The 20674-nt window shown below is 41.9% G+C and overlaps 1 protein-coding gene across 6 annotated transcripts in view; it reads left to right on the top strand.

The window, feature by feature from the left end:
* A1CF (APOBEC1 complementation factor) overlaps positions 1 to 20674 on the top strand; it is a 103234-nt gene that overhangs the window by 39156 nt on the left and 43404 nt on the right. For all 6 annotated transcript variants that reach the window (XM_036734750.1, XM_036734751.1, XM_036734747.1 and 3 more), the window contains exons 3-4: positions 15758 to 15892; positions 19501 to 19631. In XM_036734750.1, the coding sequence (XP_036590645.1) occupies positions 15758 to 15892; positions 19501 to 19631 (266 nt within the window). The remainder of the gene's footprint in view (positions 1 to 15757; positions 15893 to 19500; positions 19632 to 20674) is intronic.

Raw genomic sequence — 20674 nt, 5'->3', positions numbered from 1 at the left:
ATAAGAACCACAGCACTTATTTTACAGCATGGTGGAATACTGTGTTAAGTACTAGAGGGTGGAGTGCTGGGCTTGAATTCAAGAAGAACTGAGTTCAAATCCTGCCTCAGATAAATATTATCTGTGTTCAGTCATTTAGTCAGTTTGAGACTCAGTTTCCTCATATGGAAGATGAGGGGGCTGGCCCTGTCCAGTAGCACAGGAAGAATCTGGATTTGAAGTATCTGAGTCTAATAGCACCTCTGTCACTTACTACCTGAGTAATTCTGAGCAAGCTCCTTCTTTCTGGTTTTAAGCTCGTCATCTAGAAATGAAGGGAATTAGATGATGGTCCCTTTCACTTTTAAATCCTGTAAATTTAAGACACTTCTTTCTGGGACTCAGTTTCCTCATCTTTAAATTGGAGGATTGGGAGTGGCTAGACTATGTGATCTTCAAGGTTTCTTGTATCTCCAAGCCTATGAACCCAAATCATCTAGGTGGTGAAGTGGATAGAGTACCAGGCCTAGAGTCAGGGAGGACTGAGTTCGAATCCAGCCTTAGCTGTGTGCTTAACCCTGTTTGCCTCAGTTTGCTCATCTGTAAAATGAGCTTGAGAAGGAAAGGGCAAATCACTCCCATATCTTTGCCAAGAAAACTCCAAATAAGGTCACAAAGAGTCAGACACAACTGAAACAACTGAATGTTTCCTCTCACTGGGTCTCAGCTTCTTGCTCCATAAAATGAGTGAGCTGGGTTAGATGGACTCTCTGGTGCCTCCTAATTTTAAAGCATTTGGCCTGTTTGACCAGAGCAGAGCAGAGATGGCTTTGCGACCCTTAGCCTTTATCACTGTGTTTTATTGACTGATGGTCAGTCAACAAACTTTTATTAGGTGGTTACTATATGCCAAGCATCATTCTAAGCAATGGGGATGCAAAGAGAGGCAAAAACATGGTCTCTGCCAAAGATCTCATATTCTGACGGGTGAGACAATATGCAAACAATGATGTACACACAAGATTTATGTGGGGTATAAAAGGAGGAAATCTCAGAGCAGTGGAGGCTGAGGTAGCAGAGAAAGACTTCTTGTATGAGATAAGATTTGAGCAGAGTCACCAAGGAAGTGATGAGATAGAAATGAGGCAAGAGAGCATTCCCAGAATGGGCAGCCAGCACAAACACACAGAACTGGGAGCTAACATCATGTTTGAGACAGAGCAAGGAGGCCAGCATCACTGGCCTCATGCAGGGGACTGGAAAGCTACAATGAAACCAGGCTGTGGAGGGTTGTAAGAGCTAACAGAGGATTTTCTAGTTGATCCTGGAGGTAATAGGGAGCTCCTGGAGAGCCTTCAGTGGTGGGAGCCATGATCAGCCCTGCACTTTGGTAGCTGAGTGGGCAGAGTAGATGGTGACTATGGACCTGTTGAATAATGAAGGCTGAAGAGGTCAAAAGGCCTGACTGAAGAGGGCCATGCTAAAGAGCCTGAACATTGTTCTATGGAGCCATTATACTTTCTGACTTGGAAGATGGGGTTGGAGGTGGAATATATGGGAAATAATCAGGATCATGGATGATATCACAAAATCTCTGAAATTCAGAGCTGTGAAGAGACCTCAGTTACCATTAGCTTAACCCATGGCCAAAAAAGAATCCCACTTGAAATCTACAATGGACCTGACAAGGCTTTGCTTGAAGCCTGTCCAAGAGAGCCCATTAACATCTGAGACAGAACCCATTAACGTCTAAGGCAGAGCCCATTAATATCTGAGGTAGAGCCCATGTTACTTTTTGGTGACTGAGTTATAGAAAGTTTTTCCTTCCATCAAGCCTAAATCTGCCTCTTTGCTATTGTGAAATTTTCGGATGATAGAGCCAGATGTAAACTCCACAGTTTGGCACTGAGAGCTCTTCTGCCCTGGCCCCTTCCTATCATTCCTCTCTTTAACAACCCCCATCCCAACACATACACACCGCTCCCTGCACTCAATGGCCCAGCTATTCTACGCTACCTGTTCTTCACACGGGACATTATCTCCCACCTCCATGCCTTTGCAATGGCTGTCCTTCAGGCTTCCAATGTTCTGCCTCCCACTTTTAGAACCCCTGATTTATTTCACTACTCAGCTCCAAAGCCAACTTCTACAAGATATTTCTCTCAGTCCCTTCCCTCACAGGAACTCCTGCCTCCCTCTCAAAAGCTGCCTCTCATTTATGCATCCATGTCATCAAAAACCTTGTATCTATCTAAATATTTTCCTCCATTAGAATGGGAGCTCCTGAAGAGTGGGGATTCATTTTGCCTTAGAGATGATCTCATCCAAACCTTTCATTTAACAAATAAAGAAACTGAAGGAAGTTTAGAAAGAGGAAATGACTTTTCTAAGGTCACACAGCTAGTTCATAGAAGATGCTAGGTCTCATAGAAACATAGAACTTGAATGGATATTGTTGAGGGTCACCTAGTCCAATGCCCATAGGTGAGGAGACTGAGTCCCAAAGAAGTTAAATGAGATAGTTAAAGTCACACAGGTTGAGCACTTCCTCTTGCAAAATCAACTGACTCCTAGCCTACTTCTCTGTCAGCCAGATAAATAAGGGAATCAAGTGATTTATCCTGAGACATACTCTTTTTTAGGGAAATCCCTGACAATGGATCCCCTAACTTTGGATCCCCTTTAAAAGGACTGAACCATAGGATAGAGAGCTAGAAAGGGGTCAGAAATTCCCTCCTAAGCCTGGGATTCTGTGAGATATTAATTGACTTGCCCAAGGCAAGTAGAAATAGAGCAGTCAAGGTTTGAACTCAGCTCTTCCGACTGTAAATCCAGGGCTCTTTTTACCACACCATCTCCATCTTTATACTCTCTTCTCCCCAAAAACGCAAGCACTGATTCACTGTAATTATAACTCTTTAAGAAGCAGAATTTGCAAAACATATGTAATGGGGTGGGTTAGTGGGGACTTTGGTGAGTCATCAATTGAAAAGTCTAGCAAAGCCTCAGAGAGGAGCTAAAGGAACTGGAGCTAGTTCCTTTGTCCTCTTTCTGGGAGGCAATGCAGTACAGTGGAAAGAGCTTGATTTGGAGCCAGAAGTCCTGGGTTGGAATCCTAGCTCTCTTTATTATGACCAATACGACCTTGGTCTTGTCACATAGCCACCTACTGAATGAGTTGGAAGGGATCTATCTAGTCCCACCCAAACATGAAAGAATTGTCACTTTAATAAACTCAACAAGTGGTTTACCAGTTTCTGCTTGAAGACCTCCATGGACAGGGCACCCATCACCTCCAGAGGCAGCCCATCCTGCTTGAGATTTTCTCTGATTGTTAGCAGGTTTCATTTCTGTTCTTTCTTTCCTGACTATAAGCCTCTGTCCCAGCCATTGCTTCTCCCTTCCAGAGCCCTCCTCTTCTGACAGGCCTTCTAATAGCTAAATGTGATTATCATGCACCCCTTCTCAAGAGTTCTCTTGTCTAAGGTAAACAGCCCAGTTCCTTCAAGTAATGATGGCCTTTCTCTGGACATTGTCTAGCTTATCCATGGTCCTTCTTGAACCTAAGTGCCCGGAACTGCCCAACAAACTGAACAGAGTACTCCACGTGAAGTGTGATGAAGGGAGGAAACAATGGCATTTCCTAGCTCCAGGAAGCTAGTCCTCTCTGGGTAAGGTCACTGATGCTTGTAGCTGGACCTCCACTTACTCCCATATAAAATGGGAGGATTGGACTAGATGCCCTCCGGGACCTTCAAGCTCTCAATCTCTGATCCAATTTTCAGTTTCGTCCTCACGTGTAAGAATGGAGAGACTGGACTTCATGATTTTAAAGGTGCTTCCAAATCTAAATTGAATGTCTTTTGTACCCAGGCCACTGGCACAGCTGAGATACTCTTGGATTTGTTTACTCTGGCCTTGTAAGGGCTTGCTGGGCTCACTTGCACCCTCTCTCTCTGAGGGGCAGATCTGGGAAACATCTAGCTTCCTGACCATGTTGTTTCTATCTTCCAACCAGGTGTCATGAATTTTAGAACCTCACAACATTGCTTTCCATATGTCTTCTATTGCATCTAGGTCTACAGAAAAATAATCCCGACATTAATTCAACTATCAACTTCTTCTTCCATTAGGCCCATTGGATGCCCGTTAGTGGCGATTTCAAGGATTTCTTGCCACTTTGTGGTTGACTAGTGAGTGTGCTGGACTTGGGGCCAGGAAAACCAGGGCTCAAATATCACCTCTGACAATCACCAACTGTGTGGCCTTGACTAAGCCATACTCTCCCAGTGATGGTCTTTTCATTTGTCTGGGGATTAAAGGGACTACAGCGTCTGCCTCGTGGGGTTGTGGTGAGGCTCCAAGGAGATAGTACCCATTGAGTACTTTGTAAACTTCAAAATACAATATAAATATCAACCAGTGTTATCATTATTTTATTATTTGGGGAAGAACTAGACTTGTGGTTACTAAACCCTGTGGTTTAGAAATGAGTGTTGACAACTCCATAACCTAGAGAGCTAACTAGATTACAGAGAAGGGTGTCCACTGTGACATGGCCAGGACTTAACTCCTGTCTCCCTGGCTTGTCCACCATGTTGCTGCCTTTCCTTTCAGTTGTTATTATTTTCATTAATATTCTAATATTTCGATGGATCCTTTATATCTTCAATGTGGGTGGTCCCTTCAGTGGTATAGATTGCAGCCATTGTATGCCTATCCATCCTGTGCAACCTTTGTCCTCATCCTTCCTTGTACGCTGTATCTAATTTGTGCGTACATGACCAATTTGCATGCTGTCTCCCCATTAGACTGTGAGCTCCTTGAGGGGAGAGGCCATGTTTTTATCTCCACCATACCTGGCAAATAGAAGGTATTTAATAAATGCTTGACGATGATGATTCCCTTCCAGAACATCACCCCAATGGGGGCTTCATCACCACCACCAAGCCAGGTTTTTTTTCTAGAAATTACCAAATAAATAATTCCAAAAGCCCAGAAAAGAATCATGGCCCTAGAGCTGTCTCTTCCACATTAGAGCAAGTGGAAAAATACATTGACATTTAGACTCTTCCCCTACCACTGTGCAAAACTGCCAGTGACCAATATAGTTATATTCTTGGAAGATAAAATCTAAGCCCCAGGGCCTTCTTCTTCACTTGCTTGGCAGTTGCTGCCCATCCCAGGACATTAGCTCATGCACACAATGCATGATCACCAATGTCTTAAATAGGTAGCAGAAGTCGTAGGGGCCAGATTGGGCCAGTGGAGCACTAACACACACCCCCACCCCACATGTTTCCCTAAGCTCTGTGTTCCAGCCACCCACACCCCTGCGCTATTTTCAGGCTCAGAAGAATCCCTGTATCCACTGGCCGGACATGCCAGAGCATGGTGTGGATGTGTCTAAATGAGTGAGCAATTTAAAGTCATTAAAATAGGTAGATGGCATGTATACAGCCTGATGAAGCAAGGCGCTCTAGCATACCACACAAAGGAAATGGATCTGAGAGGTTATTTTCACATTCTAGTGACGTCATATCACTAAATCATCCCTGTCCCCTTCTAGGTGACCTTTAAGGGATTGCTCTGGAGCTTCATGAACTAGGGGTCATTGTAGCTCTCAGAGAAGAGGGAGGGAAAGGTCTTTGCTGTTTGTTCTGATTTGAAGACCTAGCTGAACTTCATGGCCTACAATATTTGGGAGCAAAGAGAGGCCATTGGGGCCAGTGCTCTGCTCACAGGCAGCTTCCGGATTTTTAGAAGAAAAAAATCAGAATAAATGACCCTGTATCCTTGTCTATTATGGATAAGCCAACCAAGCAAAAATCTTAATAGTCGTTTGGTATGAATATTCAACAACATGGAATGAGAAGTCTGAGGGAAGAAAGACATGAGTAAAGGTTAAAGTTAAGAACTGATTAGAATCACAAAATATTAGAACTGGAGAAACCCTTAGAACATAGAAAATCAGAGCTGAGAAGGACCTCAGAACATAGGACACAATATTCAACCTAGGAGTAACCTAAAACAATGGATCATCAGAGATAGCCAGGACTTCAGAACACAGTATATTGGAGCTGGGAGAGATTTGAGAAGAGAGAAAGTCAAATCTAGAAGGAACCTTGAAACACAGAATGCCAAATCTGGGAGGAATTTTACAACAAAAAATGTCAGAGATAGGAGGGACATGTGAACATAGAATGTAGGAATCTGAAGGGACCTTGGAAAGTAGGATACCAGAGCTGGAAAAGATTCTAAAATATAGAACATGGAATTTGAGAACTTGGAGGGCCCTCAGAACACTGAACATGGAATACCAGAACCAGAACAGCACCAGAGCATAGAACACGGATGTTAGAGCTGGGAGGAACTTAGAACAAAGAACAAAGGACATCAGAGCTAAGGTCAACAAGAAGCCTCTCCTGGTCCCCCCAGCTACTTACTAATACCTTCCCTTCCAAGGTTACTTCGTTACCCATAGCTATCTAGGAGATTATACACACACAAACATAAGCATGTAAACATACATTATATGCATGTATACGTATATATGTATAAGTATGGAACATGCTTTCTCCCTCTTTAGAAGTCAGATCAATGAGGAAAGGGACTAATTGGTTTTTGTCTTTGTAACCACAGTGCTTACCACACAGTAGGTATTTAATAAACACTTTATTGATTGAGAGAAGACAGAGCTTAGAACATAAGAGTTCAGAGTGATAAGAGATCTCATAGAGCTTGTAGCTCATCCCATTCATCTTACAGATAAGAAATTCACTCAGCCAGTCAAGGACTTGCCACTGTTCACAGAATCAGTTACAAAAAATCAGTGAGGCAAGGCACCTCGTAAACATTCTTTGTAATAGTCCTATGACACGGAACTGCAAAGGGCTCCGTCATTTATCCCCATTTCATAGATGAAGAAACTGAGACTTGGAAAGGGAAGGGAAGAGCAAGCCACTGAAATGACTTGAGCCTGGGCACAGGGGCAGGATCTGAACCTGGCCTTTGTTCACCTCAGGTCCCGGGCTCTTTCCAATATATCCCTCGGGCTTTCAGCAAAGCTTCAAACTCATTCGTGCTCTGCTTTCTTCGGGAAGTTCCAAAGACATAGAGCTCACTCTCAAGTCGTGGAAGGTGGTCCTTGGCCTGTTAGCTCACTCAGGAACCAAGCTGAGTCTAGAAAACTCTAACCAGGCCAAAACCAATATTTTCCTCCAGAGTACGTCAGATTGTGACTCTCTGTTGCAAAGTAAAGAGGCCCTTGGAACTGAGCTGGTGTCACTCCAGTTCCTGACCAACATAGGACCAGAAATCACCAAGTACACCCTGGAGCCATTTGAGAGGCTCTCTGCTAACAACAACCCTTCTAACTAACAATCTTTAGGACATGGCCATAAATTTCAGGTGTAGGAAGCTCTTGCCAGTTGCAAAGGTCAAAAAAATCTATTCCTGACCCCTGGAAGTGTTCGAAAATGAGGCTTTTGCAATATAGCAACAAACAACAATGAGGAAAAACATCAAAAGTCCATCTTTACAAAAGTATCAGTTCAAGAATGGAATCACCAGCACTCAAAAACAGTGCATTCCTGATGAAAACACCAAAGAGGAAGACAAAGGAGGTGACTGCTCATCCTCCATCAATTCAGCCACAGACAAACAACATTGATAGCATTCCAGGAACATTCCCGAATTTGCCACTCTCATCTTGGTCATTAGAAGAGATAGTATCTCATATTGGGTAGTGCTCAGCCTAGAGTCCTGAACATCTAGGTCCCTTCCCCACCTCGGAAAGTGACTAGTTGTGTGACCATACTTCACCTCTCTGAAGAATGTTAATTATCTCCATTTTACAAGTGAGGAAATTGAGGCTTAAAATGCAGTCAATGCCCCTATATCGTACAAGCCAGCAAGTGGCAAAGGTGGGAGTTCAAGGCTGGGTTTTCTGAATGCAAATCCAATGATCTCTTTTTGCTGATTTCAGAGCCAGTTCGAGTTACAATGTTAGCACCTCAGGTGAAGGGGAAAGGTCTTAAACAATGAGCCTCTCTAGGTATAAAATAATCATAACCATTCATTTGCCTAGTGTTCTTCTCCACTACAGAACTACAGCATGGATTTCACAATTTTCCACTCTGGCATTTCAAACTGGAAGGGAGCTTGGAGAGGATTTTTTATATTACTAAATCTCCAATCTGAACATTTCCATCCCCTCCCCACAAATCTAAGACACAATAATGAATCCTCAGCCTGACCCTGAAGGCCTTCCAAGACACGGCTCCAACTAACCTTTCCCAGCTAATGACATGTTGCTCTTCCAAAACACATTCTCTTTTCCAATCAGTCTGACTCTTCCTTGCTTCTTGTACATATCTCATCTCTAGCCTCTAGGTCTTTGCCAAGTAGCTCCCATACCTAAAATGAATGTTTTCCTTGCATTCTGCCTAAGAGTCTCCCTTGTCTCTTTCAAAGTATGGTTCCAGTGCCCTCCCTGGCCCCCTGACCCAGTTTCCAGTGCCCTTCCCCTCTTTAAAATACTTTGTCTTTAATGGCTTTTGTCCATCTTGTTTCCCCAGTAGAATATAAGCTCTATGAGGACAAGGACTGTTTTGTGTTTGTCTGTCTCCAGCACCATGCACATGCCTGGCACATAGCAGCAAAACAATCAATCTTTGTTGAATTTAGTTCAATTCCTTCATTTCATATATAAGAACGCAGAGGTCCAGTGATGGGAAGGGAGACAGGGAAAGATGGCATAGAGGAAAGAGTGCTGGGGAGGTGAAGTTAGGAATCCCTGAGTTCAAACCTCACCTCAAGCACTTTGGAGCTGTATGCAAAGAATCTCTCTGAGCCTCTGGTTCCCCAAATTTAAAATGGGGGTGATCAAAAAACATCTACCTCAGAGGGTTGTTGGAAAAATAAACAAATAAAATAAACTCAAAATAATAGTTTATCTAACACCTTACGGTTTGCAAAGTGCTTGACAGATGTTGCCTCATTTGATCCTATGAGGTAGATGCCCACTTTACAAATAAGGAAGCTGAGGTTGAAGGAAGTTAAGTGACTTGCCCAGGGTCACACAGGTAGGAAGTGTCTGAGGCAAAATTTGAACTCAGGTCTCCCTGACTCCAAGTCCAGTGTTCTATTCACTGCAGCAGTACCTATCTTTATGAGATAGCTATACATATGTAAAGTGCTTTAGAAACCTTCAATTGTGCTATAAATGTCATGTGATGTTGCTATCCTAGATCGTTAGAGGTCAGTGAGTCCTTAGAAAGGATCTTGTCTAAAGCCTCTCGTGTTACACATGAAGAAACTGAGACCTAGAGAGGGTAAGGAGTTAATATAGTAGGATACTATCCATTTGGAACTGCTAAGGACCTTGGAACAGGCTAGTCTAATCCCCTCATGGTAAAGATGTTAAAACACAGGCCTAGAGAGCTCCAGCAGCTTGCCCAAGGTCCTCAGGGAGCAAATGTCCCAAGCAAATTTGAACCCAGGTTCAGTGACTCTAGATACTAAACCACATTGGACCCTGCCCATACCAATCCCAGCCCCAAATCTATCAGGCAAAGAAGCCGAGAGGGGCCAGAACATGGGTGGGAACTTGCTCAAATTTCCAGGGCCAGCTAAGCGACAAAGCAGGACTAGTGTCCACGTGCCTTGACTTCCGTACCCATGTGACTTCTACATGAGATTCAGTACGAAGTCTTTATATGATGCAGACCCAGCTAAAATGTTTCAGTGTTTGATATGTGTATAAGGTCAGAGATTTGGAGCTGGAAGAGACCTGAGGGGTCACTGAGTCCACCCCCCTCATTTTGCAGATGAGGTGACCGAAGTCCCCTAAGGCTAAGTTACCTTCCCAAGGTCATAGAGTTAGTGTCAAAGGTGAGAGTCAAAATGCTGACTGAGGCCCAGGCTCTTCCCATTTCACCACACTGCCTCCCATAGATTAGAACTGACTGCATCTATCACAGCCCTGTAACCTGGCCAAAGCTTCCCGGTGAAATCAGTCAGTATGTTGGCACGCGGCCTTCCCGCGGTCTCCGGCTCCTTCCACCCTCACCTGTGTTCTTAAATCCCTGACTCTCCCTTTTCTTGTCGTGCTCCGTTTCATCCTTCTCTCCTTTTGGGAGTGTCACAGATGCCCTTCACACCACACACTCAAAATTCTGTGCTCTCACCAGGATGGAGGATTCCTACAGTGAAGCTGATTATATCCCGCCCCAGGGACTCTCACATCCTGGCCCTCTTCCCGGTTTACCACAAGGGAGCCATCCAACTTTCTGGGGGCCTTCCTCACTTTCCTTTAATATTGGGTGGATGCCAGGGGAGCACAAGCACTGTCCTACTGGTTATCTCATGCTATCTCATGTGACCAGCCCATCTTTTTTTCCATTGTACATCTCTTTCCCTAAAAAAGATCATCACCATCCCAAAATATTTATGCACCATGGAATAGTGCTTTGTAGAACACCACAATCTTCAGAAATCCAAGAGCCTGTGATTACCTCGAAGGTCACTCCTAGCTTGAAATCGATGCTCATCTGACTAGTTTTCTGAAGTTGTATCTAAGAGCAAAAAAAAAAAAAATGAGCCAAGTGGCTTCTAAAAGCTGTTACAGTCTCGTGGTGAAAGTTGGGCAGCTAGGTGATATAGGGTCAGTACTGACTAAAGAAGACCTGAGTTCAAATCCTGACTCAGATACTAACTAGTTGAGTGACCCTGGGCAAGTCACTTAGTGCCCTAACCTCTCAGGATTGTTGTGGAAATCAAATAAGACAGAATATGTAAAGTGCTTTGCAATTCTTAAAGGTCAAATAAATTCTAGCTATTATTAATATTCTTACCAGTATTATTATTATTCGCTAACACAGAAGCCATTTCCTAATATGTTTAACATTTTAACTTTATTTAGAAAGAATCTCTAATTTTAAAGATAGCAGCCACTTGAGGGGGGAGGTGAGAAACGCGGAGAGGGAACCTTGGATTTTGGATGTTTAACCCACTTGGAGTAGAAGAGCTTTCTGTTGCTTATTTGACATTAGAGGGCAATGGCTTTCTTGGGCCCCTCTGACTGCTCAATGAACATTCCTGCCTTAAAACCAGAGATATCTAGTTTTCTTTGAGCATTGCTAGGCCTCCTATTAATATAGCTTTCCTGTTCTGGGGAGTGTGTCATCTGAGAAGGACTTTAGCTGGTAAAAGGTAGTTTTAAGCTGGCTTTGGCTATTTACATCCCCTGATTTATAAAAATAGGGCCCAAAGACCCAAAGTTCCAGGCCTCATCTGTCGTCAATGGGCAACGGAGGGCTATTCTCTGTCCTCATGTGACTCATTTTCCACACCTGTCTTTCGTAGGCCTTGGCAAATTCCAAACAGCATTCACATGGCACACTGCCCCCCCATGTGTTGAGTTAGCAGCATCTTTGGGCCTGCCAGGGGCTTTACCGACCTCAAAGGATCCCCTGGTCTTTTTTCCTGGTGGCAAGAGAAGCCATACCAAGACTTAGTGGGGAGGAGACATCATGAGGCTTCCCATCCAATCATTTCTTTTCCTAAGGAAACCAAGCCTTCTATGTCCATGTACTGGGCTGGAAGGGACCCAGCAATGGCAAGGGACTTTCCCAGACATGCATGGCACCATTTTGGTGGTGCAGTTTTTAGCAGTTGGGGCAAGTTGAGAACGGCCCGACTTGTTGATGGCTTCTCTATTTTAGACGATCATAAGATATAAATCAAATTAGATGACAATTGTGGAAAATCAGTGTTACCTACCAGTGGATGGAATTCTGAGAAAAAAGAGAGGAGAACTGGGGGTGGAGGAAGGGTGCAGAGGGGAAGGAGAAGGAGGGAAGGAAAATTTTTTGAAATTTTGAAATCTCCAAAAGTCGTACTCAGTTTATCCTAATGCTTCATTTTGAAATCTCCAAAAGTCGTACTCAGTTTATCCTAATGCTTCATTGAATGTCAAAAGTCAACTCAATTCCTCCTCATTTGTTAAGCCCCTGCTGTATGCCAGGCACTGTGCCAGGTTTGGGGAATACAAGGACAAAGAAAGAAACAGTCCTTGTACCAATGGAACATATATTCTACTGGGTGGGGGATGCGGAGGGGAGGGGGAAGGGGGACATTGCAGATTCAACATGGTCACAGCCAAGTGTAATACAATGAAAACTGAAAAAGGAAGAAAATGTTAACTTTGGGGGACTCAGTAAAGCTTTCAGAGACAAAGCAACGCCTTTGCTGAGCCTTGACAAGTGTCTTATAAAACAATGTGGTCAGAATAAAAACTTATTCTCTGAATTAAGAGAAATGTTTGTGGAATATGTGTGTGCTTCAACTGTGCACCATGAGCATGTGTATCCCTTAAAGTTTTGTGACTATTGCAGAACAAACCAATGAGACTTTACTTCCTGGACCTCAACTTCCTTACATGTAAAACTTGGGGAGATCCAGACTGGATGATCTCTGAGATCTTTTCTAGGTCTAGATTTATGATCTATAGATCCTATTTTAAATGTCCCAGGAGGCTTATAGCTTTAAGAAACATGTCCTGTTGTTTCATAAAGTGGAGAGACCTTTTGTACCATAAAATATCCTTTCTTCAGGAAAATATTGAGAGTACACGTGGACTGTATCTAGAAATGTCAGATGGACATGGTGAAAATTCTTTAAAGGGAAGATGTTTGGCACCAAAGGAATAGTATAGTGGCTAAGGCATTGGACTTGCGGTCAGGAAGTCCTGGGTTCGAATCCTGCTTCCTCCATTTACTAATTGTAACCCTAAGTAAGTTATTTCAGTTTCTTTTTTCTAGAAAATGGGTAACAGCATCTCCAAACGGCCTCACAAGGTTGGGAGACTCAGCTGAGATTACCAGCACTCTGGAAACATCATTTGTGATTAATTTTCATATAAGTCTAGGCTTTTGAACATCTAAGAGTTTTGTTAGCATAAAGTAAATCACCTCTCATATTACCAAAATGGAGATTTTGTAATTAGGCCCAAATATAGAGAAAGAATGAAGGCCTAGAATCTGCAAGCAAATTTAAATATTTAACGTAGCAGAAATGAATCCAGTTTCTTTGAAGTCAAAAGTTAAAATTAAAGCATGAGAAACATTCCCATCTCCGTTCCCTGCTATATTTGAAATAATTACATCACAGTGTATTTTAAAATCATAATTAGTCCTCACCATTAGCATCATTTAAACCACATTAACCCATTACCTCATAAAGCAACACTCTGAATAAGAAAACAGGACAGCCAACAGAATGAGGACAAGCCCTGGCATAATTTAGTAGCTAGAGGACCTTAGTTTTAAACAACTAATGTCAGTTTCATATGATCACCATGGCATAGTGGAAAGGATACTAGCCTTATATCCAGAAGATTGGACCTCAAAGAAGCACAGAGTCTAAGGGTTGGGGGCAGCACCATGGCCATCTGGTCTAACCCATGTCAGTAGAAGCTCCCTGGCCAGTGGTCACATATTCTCTACTTGAAGACCTCCAAAGACTGGCACAAATTCAGATGCTGCACTTGACATTCACTAGCTGTGTGACACTGGAGAAGTCAGTTTGTTTCTTTAAAGACTAAATGTCATTTACTAAGTCAGAGATGGGTTGAGCACTCCCTGGAGGGAGTTCTCATGCTGGGAGCTGACCCCACAGATGAAATCATAGATTCTCCTTGTGTGCCACTGATGGAAATTGGAGAAAATCCTGAATAATGTGAGTCAATTGTGGTTCTCAATAGGAAAGTTCAGCCACTCAACATGTTTATTTTGTTTTAAAGAATTCTAAAGAGTCCAGAGCTAGAAGGGGCTTCAGAGGCCATCTAGTACAACTCCACATGTTATAAATGAGAAAACTGAGACCCGCAGCAGGCAAGTGGCTTGGCCAACATTGGTCAGGCATTAAGGAGCAGAACCTGCATTACAACTCAGGCCCTCTCACTAAAGTTGGCTCTATTTCAGTTGGGCTACACAGTGTGAGTCCATGATTCAGCTTTCGGGGCCTCCAGGGCACGGAACAAAGGTTATAGTTGGGGAAGTTGTTATGAGGAAACTGGCATGGAAGGAGCTTCCCCCTCGCACCTTCCCTGTGAATGCCATGGGGTCACCTCCTTTCTAAATCCATTGGTTTCTATACTTCTCAACTGAAATGGCGGTAAGAACCCTCTAAATTATCACTTTTAATTTCTGCCTTGGGATAGTGCCCAGTTACTCCACCATAGTTGTATCTCTGCTTGTTTGTTATATAGAAAAATCAAGGCACAGAAAGGGGAAATGTTTTTCTCCCTGGATTAGCCTGTAAATCCTAGAAGGGCGTGGACTGTACTGTATCGAAATCTTATATCTGGCTAAACACCTAATGCAGGTTTTTTATAAATGTTGTTTGATTAAATTAATAAATATGGCACAATAGCTCTTTCTGTGGTGGCAAAGAATGGGAAGCTGAGAGAATGTCCACCTATCAATGGGGGGGATGGCTGAACAAGTGATAGTACATATAGATGTGATAGAATACCATCTTATTATAAGAAAAGTTGTAGGGGATAGTCTCAGCAAATTCTGGGACTTGTATGGACTAATGCAGAAGTGAGTGGAACCAAGAGAACAACAATTTAGACAATTATAACAATAACTCTGATCTATACAATGACCAGCCACAATTCCAGGCACTCAACATGAAGCGCACTGCCTACCCTTCCGAGTGCAGACTGAGATACATGAAGTGGGGACGGGCACATCAGGATTTGCTTTGCTTGACTACATCTTTGTAATCAAGGTGTTTTCTCTTCTTATTCTTCTGGTTTTTATTTCTCAGTGAGCAGTAGAGATGGAGGTGGGAGAAAAAGTAGAACTTCATAAAAAATAATACAAAATTGAATTTTAAAAATTACAATAATGAAAAAGGCATAATGCATCGGAAAAAATACCAAATAAGGAGTCAGAGGACCCAGATTCAAATCTTACCTTTGCCATTTACTCCCTCTGTGAGGAAGGACTTAGCTTCCACATCTGAAAAATGAAGAGATTGGACAAAATGGTGCCCAATATCCCTTCTAAGTCTTAATCTGTTATCTTGTAATCCTAAAGGTCTAAACATCAGATATGCTAAAGCCTCCATTGTGATGCCTTCACATATCCACAAACCAAAGAGCAAAGGATAATGATCACTATTCTTATCATCATCATCATAGCCATTTATATAGAGTGGTAAGGTTTGAAGCAGTACAGCAAATGGTTTTACCAACTCATTTTATCATCAAAACAACCCTGGGAGATAGGTGCTCTTATTATCCCCGTTTTATGTATGGAAAGCAGTCAGACAGCGATTAAGTGAATTGCTTGTCCATGGTCACACATTTAGAAAGTGTTTGAGGCCACATTTGAACTCAGGTCTTGCTAACTCCAGGCCTTGCAGTCTTATTCACTTGGCCACCTTAGCTTCATGGATCCAAATCTTGGCTATAATATTTAATAGCTGTGTGACCTTAGGTTCATTATTGCTACTCAGTTTCCTCAGCTGTAAAATGATGAAAATGGACTAGGTGATATCTCCGGTCTCTTCCAGTTCTGAATCTATAATCATATGACTAATAAAACTAGGACTAGAACTCAAATCATTGAGGTTATATTTGGTGCTCTGTCTTCTTTTTGCAATAATATGATATATGCTACACACCGTGGTATAATTCTGCAAAGAGAACAGAGATGAAGCATCTCATACTATGTTTCTTTTCCCTTCTTCCCTCCCCTTACAGGAGAATGGACAAAGAAAATATGGTGGACCTCCCCCTGGCTGGGATGCTGCACCCCCAGAACGGGGCTGTGAAATTTTTGTTGGAAAACTCCCCCGAGACCTTTTTGAGGATGAACTCATACCACTTTGTGAAAAAGTGAGTTGTGATCCCTTTTATAATCTACCCTCTATCATCTAATTTCTGGCAGTCTCTGAACCAACTGTTTTCCTTTGAGTGTCCCTCTGGCCTGTTCTTCACCAGCTCTTCAGCCTCCACCTGCTTCTCCCTAATTGTGGGTATCCTTTGAGGCTCATATGTCAGCCTTTTCTGGTCACTTCTTATTCAACATGTCCAAACTCATTTTAATATTTTCTTTGGGGAAAAAGAGGAAATAAAAATTAATTTCAGGGTTTTGTTGCAATACTGGAAGAATACAATCATACTCCTTGTATGCTTTTATTTAATTAAAGCAATTGAGTCATTGAGGAAACTTTCCTGCATACATTGATGGGGGAGGGAAGAAGATACCTCCCATTTCTATAGAATTAAAGTTTACAAAGCTCTTTCCATGTAACTTGCTGTCTCTTCCTTTAGAATATAAGCTCCTTTTCAATAAGCCTCGCTCTGTTCTCAGTGCCTAACGCAGTGCCTGGCAATCTTGTCACTTCTATCTCCACAATACCACTTGCATCCTTCATTTTCTCTCCACTCAGGACGGTATGTCTGCCTCCGAAGTTTAGTTTCATCAGCCTCTTGCTCAGATTATTTCTAAAACTCTTTCTTCTACAGCCCTTTGGCTAAGTCTGTTGTGTTCCTTTTCCAATCGTCCTCCCTACAGCAGGAGGAGTGATATTCCTGATTCATAGATAGATCTGACCATGTCACTCCCCTTCTCAGTAAACTCCTGTGGCTCCCTATTAGTTCTAGAATAAAACACAAACTTCCTAGTTTAGTAATTGAAGTCCTTCACAGTCTAATACAAACCTACCTACCCAGACTTAGTACAGATTATTCCCCCTCATTCACTCTCTGATCTGCCCCATAGACAACACTCCATCTCCCTTCTCCATGCTTTTGGCCACATTGTCCCCATACCTGGAATGTGATCCCTCCTCTTTTCTGCCTTTTAGAATCTCTAGATTCCATCAAGGATCATCTCATGTCACCTGCACATAATACCATCCTACCCCAACCCATAATTTTGTATTTACTCTGCATGTGTTTTGTACTTGCATATATTTTGCACTTGCTGTACATGCTTTTCCCCATGGAATGTAAGGACAGGGACCAATCCATTTTTGTCTTTTTAGCCTGAGTTTAGCATAGTACTTGGTGTATAATGGTTCAGAAATGCCTCCTAAACACAATTATTTACATAACATCTCCCCATTAGACTGTAAGCTCTTTGAGGTTAGAGACCCTTTCCTTTTTTTGTATTTCTGTAGGTTAGCAAACAGTGCTAGCTGTGTTATGGTTTAATATGGTTTAATATGAATATGATTTAATATGAATAAAATGGTTTAATAAATGCTTCTTGTAAATTTCCTTTTTTATTGTATTATGTTATGGAAATGCTTGTTTTATTCCATACATTTAGAAAATAAATTTAAATTTGAAGAAAGAATAAAATGAAAAAAACAGAAAAAATAAATTATTTTTGATTTAATGAATGTTTTGAAATGAAATGTCTATTAAACAAATAGGAGAACTGACAAAGAACAAATTATATGGGGCACAGTTGGATAAAAACAAATCTGGGAAAACATTTATGGTAATTGCAAGAAGAGCAGATTTGACATTAAATTATGCAAAGAACCAATCCTATTCCAGAAAAACACAAAATCACGAGTGGAAAAATGTTCAAAGACTATAAATAGACAATTAACAAAATAAATTATAAACACTTTTAAAGCTCTTCAAGCTCTTTAATAAAAAATGCAAATTGGAACCATTTGAAATATCAGCTCAAACCAACCAATTGACCCTCCCCCCAAAATAGCTTAAACCCAATGTAGGCAGGGCTAGGGCAAAACAAACACAGGAGAGTGAAATGGAAAGATCCCTGCATTTTCCTTCTAAGAACCTGGGCTATTCTGAACTATGTGACCTCAGATAAATCATCTAACTTCTCTGAGCCTCAGTTTCTACTGTTAGCAAATTATAGGCTTCATTTAGATGATGTCTACAGCTCTTTCCATCTTAACATTCAATGAATTTCTTATACTTTGCTGACAAAATTTCAAATTCACGGGATTGTTCTGGAGAATAATCTGGTTAAACATTCCAAATGGTTACCATAATAACCATGTTCTTTGACCTGATAATTTTATTTAGACGAAATAAATCCTAAAGAAATCATCAGAATTATCTAAAAGAACATTGTGCTGTAATATATTTATGTTAACATTATTTATAACTGGGGGGAGAAACTTGGGGAGCACCATTATACTTGTTTTATTCTGAACTTAAGAAATAAAACAAGCATTAATTGTAGAATAGCTAAACAACCTGGTTTTTCAATGAAATCAAATACCCTATTACTCCTGCTACTACTATTAGAATATAAAGAATGTGAAAACATACAAAATAATGTGAAGAAAGCAGACTCAAATCGGTATATGGATTAATTGTATCTATGTAAAAGGAAATATGCATATATATACATATATGTTTCTATGCAAATCAGTTACAAGTATAAATTTAATTTAGCTTGTTGTTCAAAGTTACATTCATACAACGTTATTTTTTTTTCCAAAGATGATACTGGCTTGCTCCCAGCTGGTTCTCTTGACAGCTGTCTTCATCAACTAGAGACTTTGCTTTATATGGAAATGAGGATAGAAATAGGTCAGAGGAAGAAGTCACCACAACTGTAACTAGGAATGTTTGTGCCTGGGGCAAGTGCCACAGACTGTGGCACTTGGGGATAGGGGTGGAAGCCATGAAATACCAACATGGGAAGGCATCTATAGAGAACTGGAGTTGAGCTAGGGCAGTGTTCTCTTTCTAGGACCTCAAAGGTCTAGTAAGAATTGTTAGCAATCTCAAATTTGGCACTCTGTGACAAAGTTCTGGCAGCCCCACCATAGTTCCATTTCTGATTGGTGTGCTCCAAATAGGTATCCCTTTCTCTAAGTATATGGTTGGTTGATACTCTGCATTTCTTATTGTATTTCTTGATATTTGTACCTCCTTTCACAGAGAAGAAAATTATTGGATCATCAGATTTTGACCTGGACAGGACCTTCGAGGCAGTCCAGTCCAACCTAGTTTTCCCACCTAGGAAACTGAGGCCCAAAGGAGCGATATGACTCACCAAAGTCATACAGGCCATTAGTGACATTGCAAGGATCTAAGTATAGAACTGCTAACTCCAAATCCAGTGCCTTTTCCTAAATAAAAGAAGGAAAAAGAGAGTCAGCATCTCCAGAGATTCTATCTTTAGAAGGAAGGACCCAGTCAATTCCTGGAACTAGGACTTTTGCTGATGATTGCACTCTAAGGTCCCTCCAGAATTCTGAAAATGTATCTAGGTCCTCCCCCAACTCTGTCCCACCCACCCCCATTACCCCAATCCCCTGAAGAAGGATGCTTTAGCCTAGGCATAGAAGGAATCGGGAACCACACATAAAGTAGATTTGAACCAAGAACCAATCCCCCAGAACACGGATGCCATGGTGAAAATGGAAAGGGTTTTGGGATCACATGGGATCCCAACCCAGTGCTGAAAAGTTAAAACTTCTCTTTGTTTTGTATTTTTATAGTTTGGTAAAATCTATGAGATGCGGATGATGATGGACTTTAATGGAAATAACCGAGGCTATGCTTTTGTCACATTCTCCAACAAGCAGGAAGCCAAAAATGCCATCAAGCAGCTGAATAATTACGAAATCAGGTAAGACTCCTCTCATTGCATGTCATCAGGACTGCACCATCAGGGTTTCCATCCATCAGACTGTAAGCATGAATCAACTTGGCATAATGGTCTGTGTGCTGCCATTAGGGCCAAGAAGGACCTGGGCTCACATCCCACCTCAGACATCCACTAACTATGAAGACAGGTCAATGGCATTGTTTATTATTTATTAATTATCTATAAAATGGAGATAAGAAGGAAGAAAACAAGCACTTATTGAACACTTACTGTGTGCATGGTATTAGGTGGGGATACAAATACAAACAAAAAATGGAGTAAAGGCCTTGACTTTATATTCTAAATTGGAGAGACAACACATAAAAGGGAGCTGAAGAGCATGGGGAAGGACAAGGAGAGATGGAGAGTACAGGAGCATGGTTTGGAAGTCCTAACATTCAAGAACAGGGCCAGAGGGACAATGAAGGTTGGCTGGCTTGAGCCTCTCCACAAAATGGAAGCCCCAGAAGAAACTCACAAATGGGAGAAGTGGGACAGCCTGATAGAGAACTATTTCAGGGTTAGAAGGCTGCAGGTGAATTGGATGTTCCAGGGTGAAGTGGCCTGAGGTACCAATGGAGCTTCCAGAGTGAGACCATAGCCTGGTTTTGAAGCCTAGAAAGTTGGGAGCAAAGTCAGGAGGGAAATGAAGGCCCAGAGTATCTACCACACAGGGTCATAGTATGAAAAGAATGCAAGCTTACATAAATGGCAGCTACGACAAAAGTATGGGATTTTGGAGGGACCTCAACAGCCATCCAGTCTAAGCATGACTAAAAACTGAATTCCCATACTGACACACATGGCAAGTGGTCATCCAATCTCAGGTTGAGGGTCTGTGAGGATGGGGAACCCATCACTTCCTGAGATAGCCCATTCCACTCACACCATTAGGAAGTTATTTGGAATAATCTCTGGAGGTGGAAAAGGGGGAAGAGAAAGAAAAGGAGGAGGAGGATGAAGAGGAAGGAGGAGTAGGAAGAGGAAGAGGAAGAGGAGGAAGAAGTAAGTTTTAATATCAAGCC

The sequence above is a fragment of the Trichosurus vulpecula genome, chromosome 8 (genome assembly GCF_011100635.1).
Source record: "Trichosurus vulpecula isolate mTriVul1 chromosome 8, mTriVul1.pri, whole genome shotgun sequence".
Lineage (NCBI taxonomy): Eukaryota > Metazoa > Chordata > Mammalia > Diprotodontia > Phalangeridae > Trichosurus > Trichosurus vulpecula.
Note: the sequence above shows the minus strand (reverse complement) of the source record. Positions and strands in the feature narration are given on the sequence as shown.